General features: G+C 36.5%; 1 protein-coding gene across 1 annotated transcript in view; it reads left to right on the top strand.

Moving 5' to 3' along the window:
- Positions 1-18,468, top strand: part of ITGA8 (integrin subunit alpha 8) — a gene marked incomplete at its 3' end in the record, with an annotated part of 112,440 nt that overhangs the window by 47,465 nt on the left and 46,507 nt on the right. Inside the window, exons 15-21 of the mRNA XM_082014615.1 lie at positions 855-962; positions 8,171-8,226; positions 8,739-8,893; positions 9,996-10,133; positions 10,603-10,670; positions 11,641-11,788; positions 18,239-18,331. Of these exons, the coding sequence (XP_081870741.1) occupies positions 855-962; positions 8,171-8,226; positions 8,739-8,893; positions 9,996-10,133; positions 10,603-10,670; positions 11,641-11,788; positions 18,239-18,331 (766 nt within the window). The remainder of the gene's footprint in view (positions 1-854; positions 963-8,170; positions 8,227-8,738; positions 8,894-9,995; positions 10,134-10,602; positions 10,671-11,640; positions 11,789-18,238; positions 18,332-18,468) is intronic.

Here is an 18,468-nt window from a genome sequence, read left to right as displayed (position 1 = left end):
TAATTTTATTTTTCAATGTCTTGCTGAAGTAATAGAAAGAAGTAATGATAAAAGCTGGGCTGTGGATTAAAATATGAGGAAAATAATTTTGTAATAAACTGGTTTTGTCAGAATTATGTAAGTTACTGTAAAATAGTACTGCTGTCTTAAACAGAATTTAGAACCTTTCTTGTTTTCTTGTCTTCTAAATTGCTCTCAGTTATAGATTATCTCATTACTTAATAACAGATTGTTATTCAGAGGAATGGTTCCCATCACCACAACTATATATTCACATACTCAGCAGAATTTTGTGATGATTATTCCTGGTTTCTGAAGTTAATTGTCTCAAGACATGTCAGACAGGGTTTACTTTATTATTGGCTCATGATATTCTACTCAACTTCTACTATAACCAGATGATTATGTTTATTTTTTTAAGAATCTTAAACAGAGATAGCAAGTCTGAATGTGTCACTGTTAATGGAGACAGTATAAAACAATAGCCAGAGGGCTGCTGTAAATCCCAAAAAGAAGACTGTCCCTTTGTGAAAACCCAATGTGATGAAATGTGTCTGATGTGCCTTAGTCCCAGGACACACCTATTGGTTAACTATAGGACACCGTTTCAGTGATACTATTAACCTGTTATTTTTTTCTGAAGAACCTTCAAAATGTCATAGTAGGAGGTATCACAGTTTCTGACCAAAAAAAACGGTCGTCTTGGCAGGAGCAGCATTATAAAAGTGTTTTCTCCCAAGTAACCCTACATTTCTGGCTTCTTTGTGGCTGTCTCGGTTAAGTGTTTTCTCTGCTGCAACTTAGGTACTAATGTGCTCCTTCTGTATGCTGTGAACCTTATTTCTGTCTCTCAGGGCCAGACCTGTTGTGACAGTGAATGCTCAGCTCATTCTGAACCCCATGATTGTGAATCCAGACAACAAAACTTGTCAGCTCCCTGGCTCTCAACTTTTGGTGGCCTGGTAAGTTCATGATTAGACAAAAACCATCCTCATCCTCTTTCTCAAATAACTTCCTAACTTTTCTTGCAGCTTTTTGTTGAACATGTTCAAAGTTAAAAAAAGATGCTCAAGCATCCTATGAGTGCAACAAAAAAACCCCTATATAGCGCAGAACTCTTTTTGATATCTTCAAGTACTTTACAAATTCTCAAAATGAAGTAGCTAAAAGTTGAGTCCTTTGATACGCTGAGCCTCCTTCTGCATAGGAGGATGCTCAGTGTCTCCTAGGATCAAGCTGCAAATTCATGTGCAATGTTTGGATGAATGAAACACGAAACTGCTAAAACAGACAAAACACAGAAACACTGATCTGTCAAAACACACATCTTTGTTGAGAAAATGTAACAGTGAAAGTGATGCAGAGAGCTCATGGGCCCACCATTTTCTGTTAGAGAGATCTCATCCTTTGTGGAGGAGAGAAGATACCTGTCTGATATCTCATCCTGAGAGCAGTTTCACAGGGTGTTGTTTCTGGCTGTCATTGGTCAGAGGAAGGCTTTTTTTAGTGTGTCGTATAGGACAGGGTTGCATATATCTTTAAAAGAGAAATCTTCCACCACAGTAGCATTTAACCTTGAAAAGAAAAAGTACATTCAAAAACTTGAAAGTAATTAAAACAGTTTACGTTCAGTTACAAATACAAAATGCTTGCGGGACAGTTGGAGGCTGTCTGGTAGCACATAATGCCACATAAAGGCACATTTACTGCACTAGAAAAGAAGTCACTTAGAAAGGACCCCAGGAACAGTTGATAAAAGAGGCTGTTACAAATACATAAGATACTGTTTAAAAGTGGAAATCATAACAAATGAGGAAACTAAAAACAAAACAGAGCATAAACATTTGCAAGTTGAATGTAAAATACCAGTAAGTCCTGACAGAGAGACTGCAAGGAACAGATTTCTAAGACATAAAAACTAGTCATATCATTTTGTTTAAACACATTAGAAGCAGAAATCCTGCCAGGACATGGGCTGGATGAAAAGAATATCAAGGTGTAAAGGAGGACTCCAGAAGATAAGGTGACTGCAGAAATTTTGCCCTGCTTTTAAAGCAGAGGTGGTCAGAGGGATTCCCCAAGCTAGAGACGGTCTTTATAGGAGATGGGTTCTAAAAAGCATCTCAAATGTGAGAGTCAGCAAAAGAGTTTTTAGAACAAATTGGTAAATAACGAACAGTAAAAAATAATCATGACCAACAGCAGTTCATTTAAGAATCGTAAAGGAACTCAACTCTGATAGACTTAAACCACTAAATACATGGGCTTTCAATGCATCTGGGATGGGCCTGTCAAGAGATTTTCACTTTTGCGCTATTCTTTTACACTTTATGGGACTTCTTGTATTTGTCATAATGTTCCTCATTTCTACATCCTGTGTAGAAAATGGCCCATCTACAGAGCAGTGTAGGAGGTACTCAGTAGAACTATGCAGTCCCAACATTTTAAAAAGCTTTGGCCTTCTGGAACAGGATCCAGACCAAGATCCATCCTGATTTTTGAATTCAAGCACCTTTGGTTTTAATAGATGATGTAATAGACAATTCAAAATATCAACACTGGGCTAAAGCATGTTCATTGATCCTAATTATGCTTTTTCAGAACTTAAATTTTTAAGACTTTTAAAGAATAAACCATAATGGAAAAGACTTCAAAAGCATAACATTTACTGACAGTGTACTGAAGGAAAAAAGGTGTTTTTTTGAACACGAGAAATTAAAAAAAAACTCTGTTCAAAAAGTATTCCTGCTGTGAGAAATTGTTTAAAAACAGGTGAAAAAACAAAGCATGCACCTTTAACATGTATTTTTTTCATTACTTTTCATTTTTGTGTTACAATAAGCCACAAGATGTTTGGTTCCTATCTACAAGAGTTTTAATAGGAGCATAATTTAATTTCTGTCTGCTTTATTCAAAAATACTCTTCCCTAAAGATTTCATTCCTACTACAAAATGACTGAAGAGCAACTGCTATTTTCCATGTCGTAATTCTTCTCCTTAGTTGATATAAGCTTGTACTGTACATATGAAAACAATTAATAGGGAAACTCCAACAGGCAAAGAATTCCTCAGTCCCATGGGATAGATTTCTGTATCTCTTAGCCAGCTGTGCAACTTGTATAAAATGTCTACCAACTGACACTGCAAAATTAGAATGAAAGGAAACCTCATACAGAAAAGTTTCAGGAAGTGTGTGTGTATGAATAATGTGGATTATTGTACATTTTCAAGTATTGGGAAAATATTATTTTTGCCATGATGCAAATTGGAAAGCTGAAGCACAGAGGAAACATGCACAAAAAGTCATTTGTATGCACAGTCCTAAGAGAATTGTCCTGAACTTCTAGAAACATGTAATTCTTTCTCTGTTATGTTTAAAACATGGCTATTTCTGAGTTCCAAAAACTAACAAATTTGGAACAAACTCTGCAACTTTGAAGCTGTTAAAGAAAATATAGAAAGACTTAAGTGTGAAAGATGCAGGTTAATTTCTGTAAAAAGGGGTAAATAAATCAAACATTTACATTTTTCAAAAGCTGTTTCCACATCATATGTTTTATTAAGTCCAAGACTGGATTCCAGCTATCAAGAGATCTAATTTATCTCTGCACTGATATTTTTATTACCATTTGACGTCCATTGTCCGCTAGCTACTTTGTTGCTACTTTGTGCTTAAATTGTATCTGCAAATTTTATTTACTCTGCCTCTCACTAACTTAAGGTAGTGTGCAAATGTTGTTACATGCATTTGGCAGAGGAGCCAGATCAGAGTAGTTACCTGACTTAACCAGAAGTTAAGTAGCACAGAACTGTCCTATCATGATAAAAAGTCAATTTGCAGAATATATATATTATTTTTTTTTAGTGCTTTTCATGTTTGGATATCTATTCTGAGATGAGCCTTGCAGACTTCTTCAGGGAACCCAGCTATCCACCTTCTGCCCACCAAACCAGAGGCAGACTGCTTAAAATTTCTAATCCTTAAGTTCCTACTATCAAAAAATAATTTGAAAAAATGTTGTTGTTCTTTTATCTCCAAATGTGTTATTAAAACAGTAATAAAATATTTATAATCTTGAGTCAGCTAGATTCAGTAAATGAAACATTTCTACATACACTTCAAAAAAAGCTGAATACAAATTTCCAACTAAAAATATAAAATCAAAAATTAATAATGTTTCAACCCTTTCTAACTGCATACTTTTGGGACTATTTTTCTAATTTTGCTCCTTTCTATTGCTAGTATTTTCTCTTCCCATTGACTTAATTTGAAACTGGATGTGATCGAGCCCCATGGATATGGACCTAAGGGCCTTAGTGGTTTGTTGAGATGGATTTGTGTGAGATTTGCCATAGACTGTTGGCCATCCTGACTCCATGAGTCAGATAACAAAGTCATATGGCCACGAGTCAGAAGATGCATGCGTCACACCTGAGGGACTGGTGGGAGGAAAGTAGGCAGGTGGTGACAGTTGGTACCCAGGAAGCCCATTGCTGTGTTGCAGACCTCTGCCGTGCCACGAATGCAGCTGGGAATTTGATGGTATTATTTTTGGTAGCCCTAGGGACATCCAAAAGGCAGTCATTTGAGTTATCTAGCAGCCCTTGTGTTACCATAGCCTGGCCATACTATGTAGCCTAGCCATGGAAAGCCTTCAGCATTAAAGCTCCATGTTGGTCATTGCGGGTCACTGGGTTAGACTTTGGCATAACAAAATCTGAAAGGAGGCCAAGTGTTAGTGCATCATAATAGCAGTATATTGACCTGCTTTTACGTATTATTCTTCAAAGAGGAAACAATTTCTTTAAAGGTTATTCATCAGTAGATGATAACAGCTTCTGTTATAGAGGTTTGGACCTTGCACGTTGGGTATCAGCCTCACTCAGAATGGATGTCCATAGCATCAAAGCTTAAAGTGCCTTTCTTCTAGGGCATTATCCATTCTTCCTCTCCATGTGCAATCCTGTGTGCTAAAGAAACGGTTAACAATGACAAATGGTATCTGATAGGATCTGGTAATTCCTTGCTTTTCACTTCCTGAAGTAAGTTTTCTACTTTTTTCACCTACTAGAGCAGCCAGACCAGAAGAAATTCTTTCTGGTACAAACTGCAGTCTGGAAAACATTATTTGGGAGTAACTGGCTTTTTTGATTTCCTAAGGATTAACCATTTTGAGTAATATTAGGTCATTTGGTTTGACTTCTAAAGAGATTACCCCCATCCACTGCCCCAGCCATAAATAGTTTTGAAGAAAGAGGAATGTATTTATTTGTTCTAATAATACTACAAATGTTTTTGTCTACCTGAAGGACATGAAATTATTTCAAACAAACTGTTTTGTTGCCCCAAGATTACCAGGAAAAGCTAGTGTGCTCAGTTTTAAGGCTTTCCCTCTATTTTGTAGCCACAGTCAAATACTATTCAAACTGTAAGCTTATAGTGATGACAGACATTGCAGAATAAAAGTGATGTGGGGATCTCTTCAGAGAGGCAAGACTGATAGCACATAGAAGTTCATATGCTTTAGGATGATGGACTGTTTCCCAGTTGTTTCTTATCTGCAGAAGTTTTCTTCCTTTGATTGTTAATTGTCTTGTTTGGTTGATTGCTCCTACAAGCAAGCTTGAAAGCTCAGCTGTTTTATTTCTTACTGTGCCTAGGAGTCAGATCTTAAATCTCATAAATCCTTTAGACTCTTGTTCTCTTTTGTGGTCTGTCTTTCCCTCTGCTTTGCTTTTTCTCACAGCTAAAGCATCCCTCAACATCTCCACAGCATCTTCTTGTTGAAGGGATGAGCATATCTAAATTTGTTTGGGTTTGTGATCAAAATCTGTGCTGTCTTTAGAACTATTTCTGAACTAAGTATCCATAAAATCACAAATGTATGGCAGAATTGTGCTAAACCCGTAGTCTTGCCTCTTGCATGGCGAGAGGCTGGGAGCCTAATAAACTCCAACTTTTGCTTTTTTGCACTAGCATTTCCTTTTTGACATGCTCTGCCTAGAGTGGAAGGATTAAATCCTGGCTCTTACAGTAATACTTAAGAGCATTACTTTGGTTATCAAGTGTGTATGATGAATTATTCTATTCATTAAAGTAAATTAAACATATACTGAAATTGTGCTGTTTAACAAGTAAAACATTTCAGGATGGATTTTTAACTCAATCTTTTTTTAAACATGACAGTGCAAAAATTACGCAAGACCTCCAAAGCGAGATCACTGAGTTTAATACATGATGGCAGTTCGTGAGTTTACATTTGAGAAAATACACTCTTATTTTATGACATGCGAGACTGGCCTGTGAAGCCAGATGTCTAAATTGCATTTATGCAGTTACACAAGCTTTCCTCATTTTTGTTCTTCTTGTCCTTGTGTATTAGGAAATAATTGGTTCTTCACGTGTTAACGCATAATTATAAAGAAGTAGGAATATGACTGAATTTGCAATTTCTGCATGGACTGTAATGTCATTTGAAGGCTACAGCTAAGTAGACCTTAATGGCATAAGGCAATTTTTTTTTTCCCAAGAGGAAGGTGTTTAATAAGGTCACAAGAGTGACATGAATCCCAGATGTGGCACAGTTTCATTACATTTGTCAGAGGAAGCAAACATGCAATTAGAAAGTGATTAAAGGTTATTTTGAAGGTTATATTACTGGTTTTGAATCCACTGTATGGAGAAGTTAGTATATAGTATAACAGTAGTGAGGAAATTTAGAGCAATGGCTAATTCAAATATGTTTTTATTTAACCCAAGCTGATTTCACATCTTGCAGTGCTGACCTAAAATCCATGTTTAGCTGAGTCTTCCATATACAAAACAAAACATTTTCTGAAGCTACGAAAATATTCTTTAAGAATGATTGATAACCAGGAACACTTGCAAGTTTTAGGAAGTCCTAAATCTTTCACCTGAGCAATTTTGTACATTACATGGGACTCCTTTGGGAATAATGGTGTGAAGAATGAAGTCCTTGAGGAGTGTGACAGCAAAAATAAAAAATCAAGAGCATCTTTCCAGTGACAGATTTCTTGTTTTGTCACTCATTAGGGAAGTATGCCCCACTAATAGCATCAACAAACATTGCTATAACTGTTCCCTAGCCATCCAGAGTTGCTTGTGAAAGCTTTTTTAAAATGTGATTCAGTTAAGTATTTATAGGCCTTGCATAGATTCCTTACAAACTGAAACTTTTCTATAAGCATTTATAATTTTTATGTTTTTTAAATTGATTTTTTAGTAAGTCTTGTTAGAAGGTATCAGCCAATAAAACTATAAAAGGCTTCTCCTGTCAGTCATTGAGTATAATTGCAAATCTATTGCCTGTCTGACAGAGAAATGGAAATAAATGTTTATTATGAGAAATAACTAGTTATGGCTGAGGTGAAGTTTGTGTAATACGTTACAATTGCAATGCGAATATTGCTAGGCTCAAAAAACCTTACTATACACTATGAACAGGCAAATGAAAAACAACTTATAATGTGTTGCATTGTGTAGAATGTGTTGCATTAGCATACTAAATAATGAACCTGAATAAACAGTTTGTCTATGCTTTGATTAGGTCACATACCTGCCAACTTCTGCAAAACACAGCAAATTAAATACTGGTTAGTCTTTTGCCACAAAAATTGAACAATTCAGTTGGTACGTTTGGAATGAATTATATAGCCTCTTGAAATCATTGAAGTTTTATTGTAATGCCAGTGGAACATATTGGCATCCTGTGTGTTTTGATTTGCTGGAAAAAAGCTTGAGTGTTGACTGTGTGCTCAAGGAGTTTTCTTACTTGACCGTGATGAACCAGAAAGGACTTCTGCAGACAGCCTCATAGAAAGGTGATTTGCTGAACTCAGCATAAGGAACTCAACTTTGCCAACAGTATTAAAAGGGTGATGTCTGTAAGCTGTCTCAAGAATTACCAGGAACAGAGACTCTTCTCCATACCCTTCCCAGGAGGATATTCAGATGCTGTCTTTGATTATTAGTGGAGCCTAGGAGATTTGCTAACTTAGTCTGGGAATATCGTAGGTAGCTAAATACAAATTTCAATGAACATCTTTTTAAGAAAAGAAAAAAAAAACTTAAAAGGTATGACTTGAGAACTCCCGATTCCCAGGTTAGCTCTCTTTCTGCTAATAATTACTTCTACTTTTTTATATGTAGCTTTACTGTAAGAGTCTGCGCAGACTTTGAAGGTCAAAGTATTTCAGATGAGATAGGTAAGAAATGTTTTTATATTCCTATAATTCACTCTGGCCTACTCAATTTGAGATGTGTTTTTTTCTTACACCTTGAAAGATGATAGTGAGATGCTCCTGAGGCAAGAAAATACAGTTTAAAAAAACCCAAAACTGTATGTAAGAAAAAGCTTGTATTATTCACATGAAGGATTTTTGATTCAGTTTAAGCCATTTTCCAAATAAAACCAAAAATGTACCCTGTTGGAGAATGTTCTGTTTTGGAAAAAAAAAAACACACACCCCCCCCAAGAAAACCCCAAAAGCCCTGTACACATATGATCTGTAAATGAAATTAGAAAGCTTAAATTACACGTATTTCATACTTTGGATCAAAAACTAGTGTACTGTTTAACAGAGAGGCACTTAAAGTATGCATTAGTTTTGCTTGGAAGACTTTGTTAGAGTAATTAACTATAATATATAATGAATTGTTTCCTATTTTTTCTTTCCATGTTAAATAAATGAATATTTTATTTACTTGTATCCTTTAGTGCTGAAAGGTGAATTGCAATTAGATTCATTGAAACAGAAAGGAGCTGTTAAGAGGACCCTCTTCTTTGATTACCATCAGTCACATCATTACTTCTCCATTGTGATAGAAAGACAGAAACAGCTCCATTGTCAGGACTTTCTTGTGTATCTCAGAGTAAGTTGTTTAAAATATTTTGAACTGTCATCATAATTTGAGTAGTATCAGGGATTTAAAGATAATAATAAGAAAAAAGAGCCACTGGAAAAGGAAGAACAATTTCCATTGTTCTTAGATCCCAAAACTACAGAAATGCAAGTTAAGAAAGGCCTCATCAGGGTGTCCAGAACATTTATCTGCCTGGGCAAAATTTCCTATGTAAATCTTTGGCTCAGCTTTTGTCAGTGTATTAAAGAAAGACTTCCTTTGAAGAAGAGTGTACAGTTCCTCTGTGTACAAATACATTCATTTTGTACTCTTCTGGAAATTCATTAAATACTGCATCTCCTGATACAAAAATGCAAGATTGCTCTCCTTATAGTATTCACAGTGGGATAATCAACTAAACATGTTAAATGTCATTCCAGTTCAGTTTCAACAGATATTTTAAAGGACTGTCACCAGCAATATTGACCTAAAATTCATATATTTTAAAAAATGTTTTTGAGATATTTTTAAATGTTTGTAGAAAAATTAAAACTATGGAACTGAAGTTGTGAAGGAGAAAGGGTCATTAGTTACTCACTTGCAGCTGGAATTATATCATGCAATTGAAGCAGGTTCCAAGACTGGTCCTAGAAATGAAGTGGGAGGTGAAATGGAGAAGTCTCAAGTATCTAGGCCATACAGGTGGTGGAGTTTTACCATTGCTAATCCATATAAATTCTTGGTTATGGAACAAACGGACAATATTACCTCCACAAATCCACACATGCCTTACCTCTGTTCTGAAAGGATGGTGGGCAGTAGCTGATAGGAGTTGGTTCTGTGTCTCTTTTAAACAGCTTCATTTTAGGCTAATGCTTTGAAAAAATTCCGAGTTTACTCAGCTCAGCCAGCTTCTTCCAGATGTGGGGCTGTGGAGGCAATGTGTTCTGGGCATTCCAGATACTGGTGAGTCACTTTGCTTTCCTAATGACACTACATTTGGCCAGCAGCTGTCAAAGAACTGTATCTTTACCTTCAATAAAAACTAAAGTCTAAATCTGTTTCCGTACCATACTAATCTGAAATAATTATGTTAAACCATTGTTTTTTATTATGTGATTGTCACTTATAGGATGAAACAGAATTTAGAGATAAATTATCTCCCATCAGTATAAACTTGAATTATAGTTTGGATGAATCCAATTTTGAAGATAGCTTGACTGTGAAGCCAATACTGAACTATTACCAGAAAAGCTCAGTAACAGAACAGGTATGAATTTTGCATGCCACATTTTCTGTATTTAAATGTGAAAGCATTTACAAATACTATGGGTGTTGTCTTCCTTAAAACAGAATATCATGCCCAGAAATTACATAACAAGGATTTGATTAATTCAAAATGTAAATTGAATATAAATATAGTACTAGGCAGGCCTTTAAAGCATTTCCAAAACTTTGTTGTATTCATAGTTTTGATTGCATTCTAGAATACATAAGCCAAGTTAGAGTGGGAAAGGAGCTGAAAGAAGATATTGTTCTGTTAAGGACGTAGTTGATAGTCTAAATACTCTCCAACTACTCCTGTGGAAAGAAACTTCTAGAAAGGAGAAGGTGATTAATTCACTACAGCAGTGCTAGTGATATTTAAGACATTTAGGTTAGTGATACTTAATGAAGTGATTTGGGCTTTGAAGCATGTACTCACTGTATTATAATATTTTTATTTTGCAACAATACAGGCTTACATTCTGGTTGACTGCGGGGAGGACAACTTGTGTATTCCTGACTTGCAGCTTTCTGCTATGCCGTAAGTTAAATAAAATAAATGATGCTGTCTATAACAACATCCAGACACTTCTAACTGCTTTAACAGAATGAAATAAGTAGAATACAGTTCTGTTGTTTGCTATACCTGTTCATTCTTACCTGATTTCCAGGTTTTAATTTGTACATCCATTTCATCTAAAAAACGAAGAAATAGAGAAATACACACTTGAAAATGTATCTTTGTCAGAAACATTTACTATGTTGAATGGCTATCATAGAAAATACAATTTGCAAGTGTATGTTAGGAGTGGTTCTAGTTCTCTGAATGCCAAGAGATAATATAAATTGTTGTTCAAAGGACATTTTAAATTTGTTTATTTCAATGTGCCAGTGACTTTGAACTTGGGACACAATTCTCCTGAACTCAGTATACAGTGAAGTAAATTAATCTCAGAATAAAAGAATTTCAAAACATGGCAACAATTCCTTCTATGGAGGGAGAAATATGCCAAGCAGGATAAGTGGGGAACCTCTGACAGTTATCTGACTCTGTGCCATCACAATCAGCCCATAGCTGTGAAAGGCCACTGTGCCATTGCAGGTCTCAGGAGATCTTCTGTCATTGTTCATTTTACAATGGGCACAAGGGGAAAACTGGAATCCCACCACCTTTGTGCCCTCCAGAAAATAATGCTGATGGGACCCTTGTAATTTCTCCGCTTGATACTTCTTTCTGGTTAGAAAGTAGTCAGGATTTGTACGACTAACTTTCCAGTTCTGTGGTAGTGCACTTTAATTGTCCGTGGTGTTGTTTTCTCTTGACCTCTTTCCTACACAGGTGCTGGCATGCTTTTCCATGGGGTCATTTTTTATGGAAAATGTTTCATTCTGTGTTCACAGTATATTTTCCAGAACAGACGCTCTGAGAGCAAAATGTCCTTTGGCTTTATTCATACGTAAATCGTAATTGTGCGTGCTTTAACTCCTGACAAATAGTATGTTCTGTATAGAGATAAAGATCAGCTAATAATTGGAGAAGAAAACTGTGTCATGCTCATAATAAATCCAAGGAATGATGGGGAAGGAGCCTATGAAGCTGAGCTACATATAAAGATTCCACCTGAAGCAGATTACACTGGGGTTGAACGCAACAACAAGGTAAATGAAAATCAAAATGTTTATGATAATAAACCAGAACAACTGAGACAAGGTTATAGGCTATATAGGCTATACCAGCTGAAAGCAGCAAGGAGAGAGGTGGCTCTTAGGAAGGGAGATTCCATTGACTCTCAGCTGTCCTTGCTCACACAGTCTAGGCAAGAGTTAGCCATGTCACCAGAAGATGGGAAGGTCAGGAACATTCTTTTCAGAGCCAGCGCAGCTCCAGCCCCTTGCTATTAACTTAGTCGTAATACCACACAAATACTGTCACATTTCTCCTAGGGCCAAAGGTATTCACATCATTCAGATTTTGAACCAGTAAACCCTACCAGTAGCAGGGAGTGATAGCGCAGAATCCCCTGAGTGCTTCCAACCTTGGATCCCATGGTACCAGCTCTCAGTTGGAATTAATGAGCCCTGATGAACACCTGACACTTGGACTCTCATGCTCACAGCATACCACTGTTTTACTATTATTAAGGGTATCCTAGTCGCTGATATCCTGAATAGTTGAACATAAACTGCAGTATAAACTTGACAAAGTAGATCTCCTTTGTAGTCAATTATTTTATCTTACGGATAGGCCAAAAAAGCAGTTACAATGTAAAATGTGCCAGTGTTCACAGAAGGACTAATGTTGACTGAAGTCCTGCTGAGCTGTACAGAACATACAGTGTTTCCTTTTTGCGACTGTTTGTTTTTTAAGAGCAAAGATGAAACACTATCCTGCAAACAAGCAGAGTGTTCATGTATTCTCTGCTGGACAGCAAGTCTGAATCGCCTCATCTGCACATAAATCTCCCAAGCTGTTGCAACATGAACTTGCTTTTTTCTCTCAGTGCCTGGAATGTTCAGAAGGGCATCAAGGGTGAGAGTGGGAGAAAGCAAGTTAATTTCCTTTCTAAAGGCAAATGTTTTTAAGGAAGTTGAAAGTAACTTACAAGGTATTTCCTTATTCTCCTTCTGTCAGTGTCTTTATTAATGGGCTTTTAACTCAATTTGAAAAAAATTACAAGATTAATGATGTCACAGAAGATGAGAATATGGAAATTCTCTGCAACCTCGTTTCTCAGAAGCATATCTTTGTGCACAAAACAAATAAGTAAAGACACCAGCCTCCTTCTGTTGTCTATTTCTTTTGTTCCCTTAGCATAGCCTCTGTTTTTTCAGACTGTGATCTTCAAAACTTAAGTTCTCTTTAATATACTACACCTAGTTATACTTTTCCTTTGTTGCTCTTTAGGACTCTTTGGCTGTTCTTTTGGCCATTGCTAAGGATGTCAGGGGAGGCACTTGTTCCAAAACTCATAGCACATATTAGCACGTATCTTTCGACTGGACAGAAGTCACTCAGGACTTTTCATTATTTTAGGAAAAATTGAATTTTGTAGTCCCAGCAGTGTAGACTCATGGGGAAAGAAAAGAAAAAAGAGGTGGGAGATTCTGGTGCTTTGGAAGAATAAGGAGAAGCTACAGTGGGTTGGGAAGGAATGTTGATGTTCTTGTTCTTTTGAAAATACAGTTTTAAAAGTCTGGGAAACATAATGCAACTTTTTTAATTTTCTTCAGATTTTGTGGAAGATAAAATATGTTTTTTACAAGTCCAATTCTGAATCCTTCTGGATTTATAGAAAAATTGCCTTCATTTTGCCCACATTTACTTAGTCTGCTACAATACGTAATTTATTTCATATTCTCTTACTCTTCATACTTATTCCATTCAAAGAGATGTCATTATGTTCTTCCAGAGAAGGATTAAAACATTAATCCTACTATCTACGTCATTCTTAGTGTCTTCCCTTCCACATTGCAGGTACAGTTTTCACAAGGATTACATAGGGTTCTGAAAGCAAGTTTATTCTTCCTATTGTTTTTAAACTGTAAATGTATATTTTTTAAAACTATGGTTTTCATGATAGTGTGGTTCCATTAGATAAACTAAAAAATTCACTTCTAAGTGCATTTGGAAAAGGAATTGATATTGTAATTTTCTTCAGAAAGACAAAGCTAAAACTTGCTGGCATTTAACTGCTGGTGGAGGATGGCTTTTGTATGTATTCAAGTTGCTTTTCTGTACTGCCATATGTCACCTAAAACTGCTGTGAGCATGACAAAGAAGTATATATAATCTTTGTAATTTAAAAAGAAAATTTAGAAATGAAAACCACATTTTTAAAATCAGACATTCTTTTATATCCTTCCTGTTCTGTTTTCTAATTTAATTCATTCTGTCTAAATGTACAAATAAAATAATTTGACCACTCAAAACAAGAATTAGCAGGTTTTTTCATTTTTTTTTCCCCAGAGTGATCAGACTGCTACATATAAGAGGTTCATGTGTTACCAGGATGACCAAATTCTTAGGGATCATAGTATAAATGAGTATAAATTAAAGAGGGACTTAATTCAACCTATAGGGCTTAAAAAAAATGGCAATTTGAACCGCTTGACAAGAGCCCAGAAAAAATTATCACACTGGTAATGCAGTAAACGCTGAGGCATATGGAAAAAGGTCTCTCAGTCTGTGGGTACTTTGAGACATGGACCATAGATGAAAATTAACGTTTTGGTGTCAGCTGCAGTGGAGTCAAGATTTCACGTCTTATTTTTGTGTTTGTACTGCACCCTTCCAATGGGCATCTGTGACTGCTCCTGAAATGTACTTAATTTAATGCAGAGTAATTTCATCAGACAGGTGGCTTTGTGGTAGAGCTTGTTGCAATCATGCTTTTAAAGCTTTGCATCTAAGGATTTCATTGACTCTTTGATGTGTCAGTGTTTACAGTCCTCTGCATAGCTGTTTTTCTCCAAACAACAGAATTCCTTGTATTAAGGCAGAGATAATATTCACCTCAGAGCCAGCAAAACACATAGACTGAGAGCAGAATAAACGAAATGTAATGAGCTGAATAAATCACTTGATACATTTCTGATGGAACTGAAAAATCTTTAGAATCAAATCATTCTATTATGCTGCCATCATTTCAAAGTAACTCATAGGGGATAATAGGCTACTTTATTATGAGGCTACTCTGGATTTAGTCTATCTAATAGAGAGACAAATGTATCCCTTAAGGCCTTCCTGTCCAACCTGATTTTTCTGGAACAATTTATTGGCTTATTCTATATAATTTGAATTACATTCAGAAAGTGTTAAAGTCCCCAACTTAACTGAAAATTTACTTGCCTTCTACTCCTTCCCTTCAGCTTTATGGAATATAGTGTTTGACCTGCCTCAGTTTTCATTATCTTGTTATCTCAGGCCTGATTCTGTAGCATGTCATACATAGACTGAGCAACCAAATCAAGAGAGTAGCATTTTGCAGAGATGTATGTGATCGTATGCAAGCAGAGAGCCAACTGAATGTTTGTGTTCTTACAGTTTGAGGTCAACGATGTGATTTCGAAGTTTCATTGATTCTTGCACATACTGATACTTCAGTCAAAAAGCTGATTAATGAAATACAATTACTTACAATGAAATCAAACGTGTTATTCGTTAGTTGTATTGTGAAAACACTTAGAAGGTCCAGAGACCAGGTAAATGAGTAAATTACCACAGCTTTACTAGCTGCTGGAAATGCATTAGCTTGTAATAACTGCCTATATGCATTAAGTGTGGAGTTATTAGAATTACCTGCAATGAAAAAAGTATAACCACGTTATATTACTTCACATTTCCATGGCCAGCAGTAGATCCAGAGAGGGTATATAGTTGCTATATGGTACATTCTTACACTACAATAGCGTGATTGTGTGTTTGAACCCCAAGCTGTTGCCTGAATACTGTGCACTAATCCATTCCCCAGTGAAAGAGTTCCTCATGTTGAACAGCTCAATACTGCCTCAGTAACAATGGCTGGAACCCAAATTCTCATGGACTAATTAGTAGAAGTAAATCAGGCAAATACAAATCCCTAATAGGTATTTGTTCAACACCAAAAACTTTATGTATTTTGGCATAACTCTCTCTTGGTCAGGCTGGAAACTGCAGAGCTGTTGCAGATCACAACCAGATTTATATTGCAATGGGTAAGCTCTGAGCCATTATCCCCATGCCTTTCTGAACTAAAGCATGACACTCTCTTAAAATAGGAAAAACCTTCCTGTTTTACCTGAAAATTCTTAGAATAAGTACATGGTGGCTGGCTGGATGAGGTGTGATTTGAGCCTTGTGAGGACAATCAGTAGTTCTTCATACATAAGCTAGATGAGCAGCTTGATTCTGGCACCCAGTACCTAATCCACTTTTCCTCAGAAAATAAAATTGGAACGTGTTGATCAAAGAAAGAGAGGAGGTGTTTTACTCTGCAGCCTGTTGTGCTTAACTATCCTGGCATCAATTAGTCATTCATCACTAAGACCACCAGAAAGAGTTTCAAGTTTGTAGGCTGCCTGGATTACTTAAAGCATCCAATAATTTGTAGTTAAAATGCACCCTGGGAGCACATGTGTTAATTGTTGGGGTTTTGCTTCTGCTCAAGACTGCCAAAAAGACCATGTGTTGGTATAAAAATATAAATTGCTACCAGTGGCAGGTAGAAGGGTTTTGTGGCAAAACCTTCCATCTGGCTGAGTTACATATGAACTCAGTGATACTGACAATACTGGGTGTGTAAGTCTCTGCTCTTGCTTGCTTCCTGCCTGGTTTTAATTTTCCTGTTTAGTACTTAACCGCCTCAAAAAGGTGATCAGTGAAAAAAGAAAGACAATAAATCTTAGTATGGAAGAAATTCTACCTCAGTTGACCCTTTGGCACCTCTTTATGCTCCACAAATTAGCTTTTGTGATTCTGGTCATATAAATTCCGTGCCATTAATCATTTTCAGTCTAAGAGCATAGCCTCCAAATTGCAGAAAACCTACTCAGAAAACTCCTCTATTTGCTCAGCCTTTGAAGGACAAAAATGTGCAATAAGGGCTGATTTCCTCTGTGCTGGTCTATGATACAGCATTAATAAAGAAACTGCCAAATATAGACAAAATATTTATTTTCTAACATTTAGACCTCAATTTCAACCCCTCTCCCAAATAAAATCAAAACTATAAACCCACACATCAAGCTAAAATGAACAATTTTCCAGACAAGCTTGGTTTCAACTGTGTTAACACCCTCTCTTCTCCCATGTGTTTCTTCCTACCTCTAATTAACCAGCTGGAAAGAATGTAAAAATCCCTCACTCCCAACCCTAGAGAGGCTTGGAAAGGCTATTAGTGCCTTGGACGTGCTGTGTATCAAACTTTGTTTCCTCCTGGCAAATTGTAAAAGTGTCAGTGTACAATGAGGTGTGTACTGAGGGCATGCTTCACATGGGCTCCTTTGGGGACATGCCCTACCTTTTGTTTTAATCTCAGGAAATGATAAGGTCAGTATGTCCATGCTGGCTTTTACAGATAGGAATGAATTGGTAGTCAGTGGTCTGGAGATTTCCCAGGTCTTTTTATATAATGAGCATGACGTGGCACGTGCTGCTCAACCCCTGAGAATCACAAATGAGAGGAAAGGTAGCAGCAGAGCCTTTATAGTAACAAGTAGCTGCATCCTGCTTTTACAAAGCTGGGTTACTTCTGCACATATATGGAAGTATTTTCTTTTATTCAATATACCAGAGGGGAAAACAGAAAAAAGCCGAACACATTTTCTTGCTTTGTCTTACTCCATATCTCCTAACTTGCAGTATTCTATAGCTGTTCTTCCTTTTGTACAGTCTGTTTTGTTTACAGATGATAACAAGTAATGGTAGGGACTAAAGGGTTAAAAAACCCACCCAAAACTTAGGATACATTTTATATTAAGAGCTTTAGAGGGAAATTGTATCAATGTATTCTCAAAGTTATCAAACAAAACTGCCTGAGAAATGTTAGGTAAGAACTGGACTTCGAATAGTTGCCAGAAAAAGTTGTTGTACTTATTGCTGCAAACAACTAAAGCCTTTATTTCTGATAATGTGAAAATCTATCATCTCCTTTGTTGCTAAATTATAAACACAGTAAGTGTAAGTACTAAGTACTTTACCATAGGTTGGAGAAGTTCTAGGCTTGGTCCATAATAAAGTTCTGCCTATGCCAGAAATTCGCTATAGAGATTTCTAGTGATAGATAATACAACTGTTGCAATTAATGTGAAGCCTTTTCTCCTCACCCAGTTTTTTTCTCTGTTGAGTCATTATGGGTATAGGAATGATTCACAACAACAAAGCAGTGTGTTAAAACTAGAAAGAGAATGATCTCATCATGGCTCTTAAGGTACTGGGAAACTTTCCTGTTTGTTTTTCTCTGGCATCAGTTTTCCCCCATTGTCTGACAATAACCAATTAAATGTTTTGATACTGCACTGAGCAGGTGTCTGAAATCAAAAGAAATGTCACAGTCAAAAAGGCATCACTTTCCCAACTGGATACATTTCACTGTGATCTCTGACCTCCTTATTGGTGTCCTTTTGTTACAGGTACTGCGTGTATTGAGCTGTGATTACAAGATGGAAAATGAAACTAGAATGGTGGTTTGTGATCTTGGGAACCCCATGGTGGCTGGCGCAAACGTAAGGGAAAACCAGATGCATTCACTGATTTTTATCTAATTGAATTTTAAAGGGGAGCAAATGGAAATCTGTTCAATTAACAGAATGTGTCCCAGTAAGCAGCACATAAACCACATTATTTACTTGAGCAGGAAATT

This window comes from Phaethon aethereus (genome assembly GCF_964289735.1).
Source record: "Phaethon aethereus genome assembly, chromosome: 2".
Lineage (NCBI taxonomy): Eukaryota > Metazoa > Chordata > Aves > Phaethontiformes > Phaethontidae > Phaethon > Phaethon aethereus.
The sequence above is the reverse complement of the archived record's forward strand: the minus strand, read 5'-3'. Positions and strand labels throughout refer to the sequence as shown.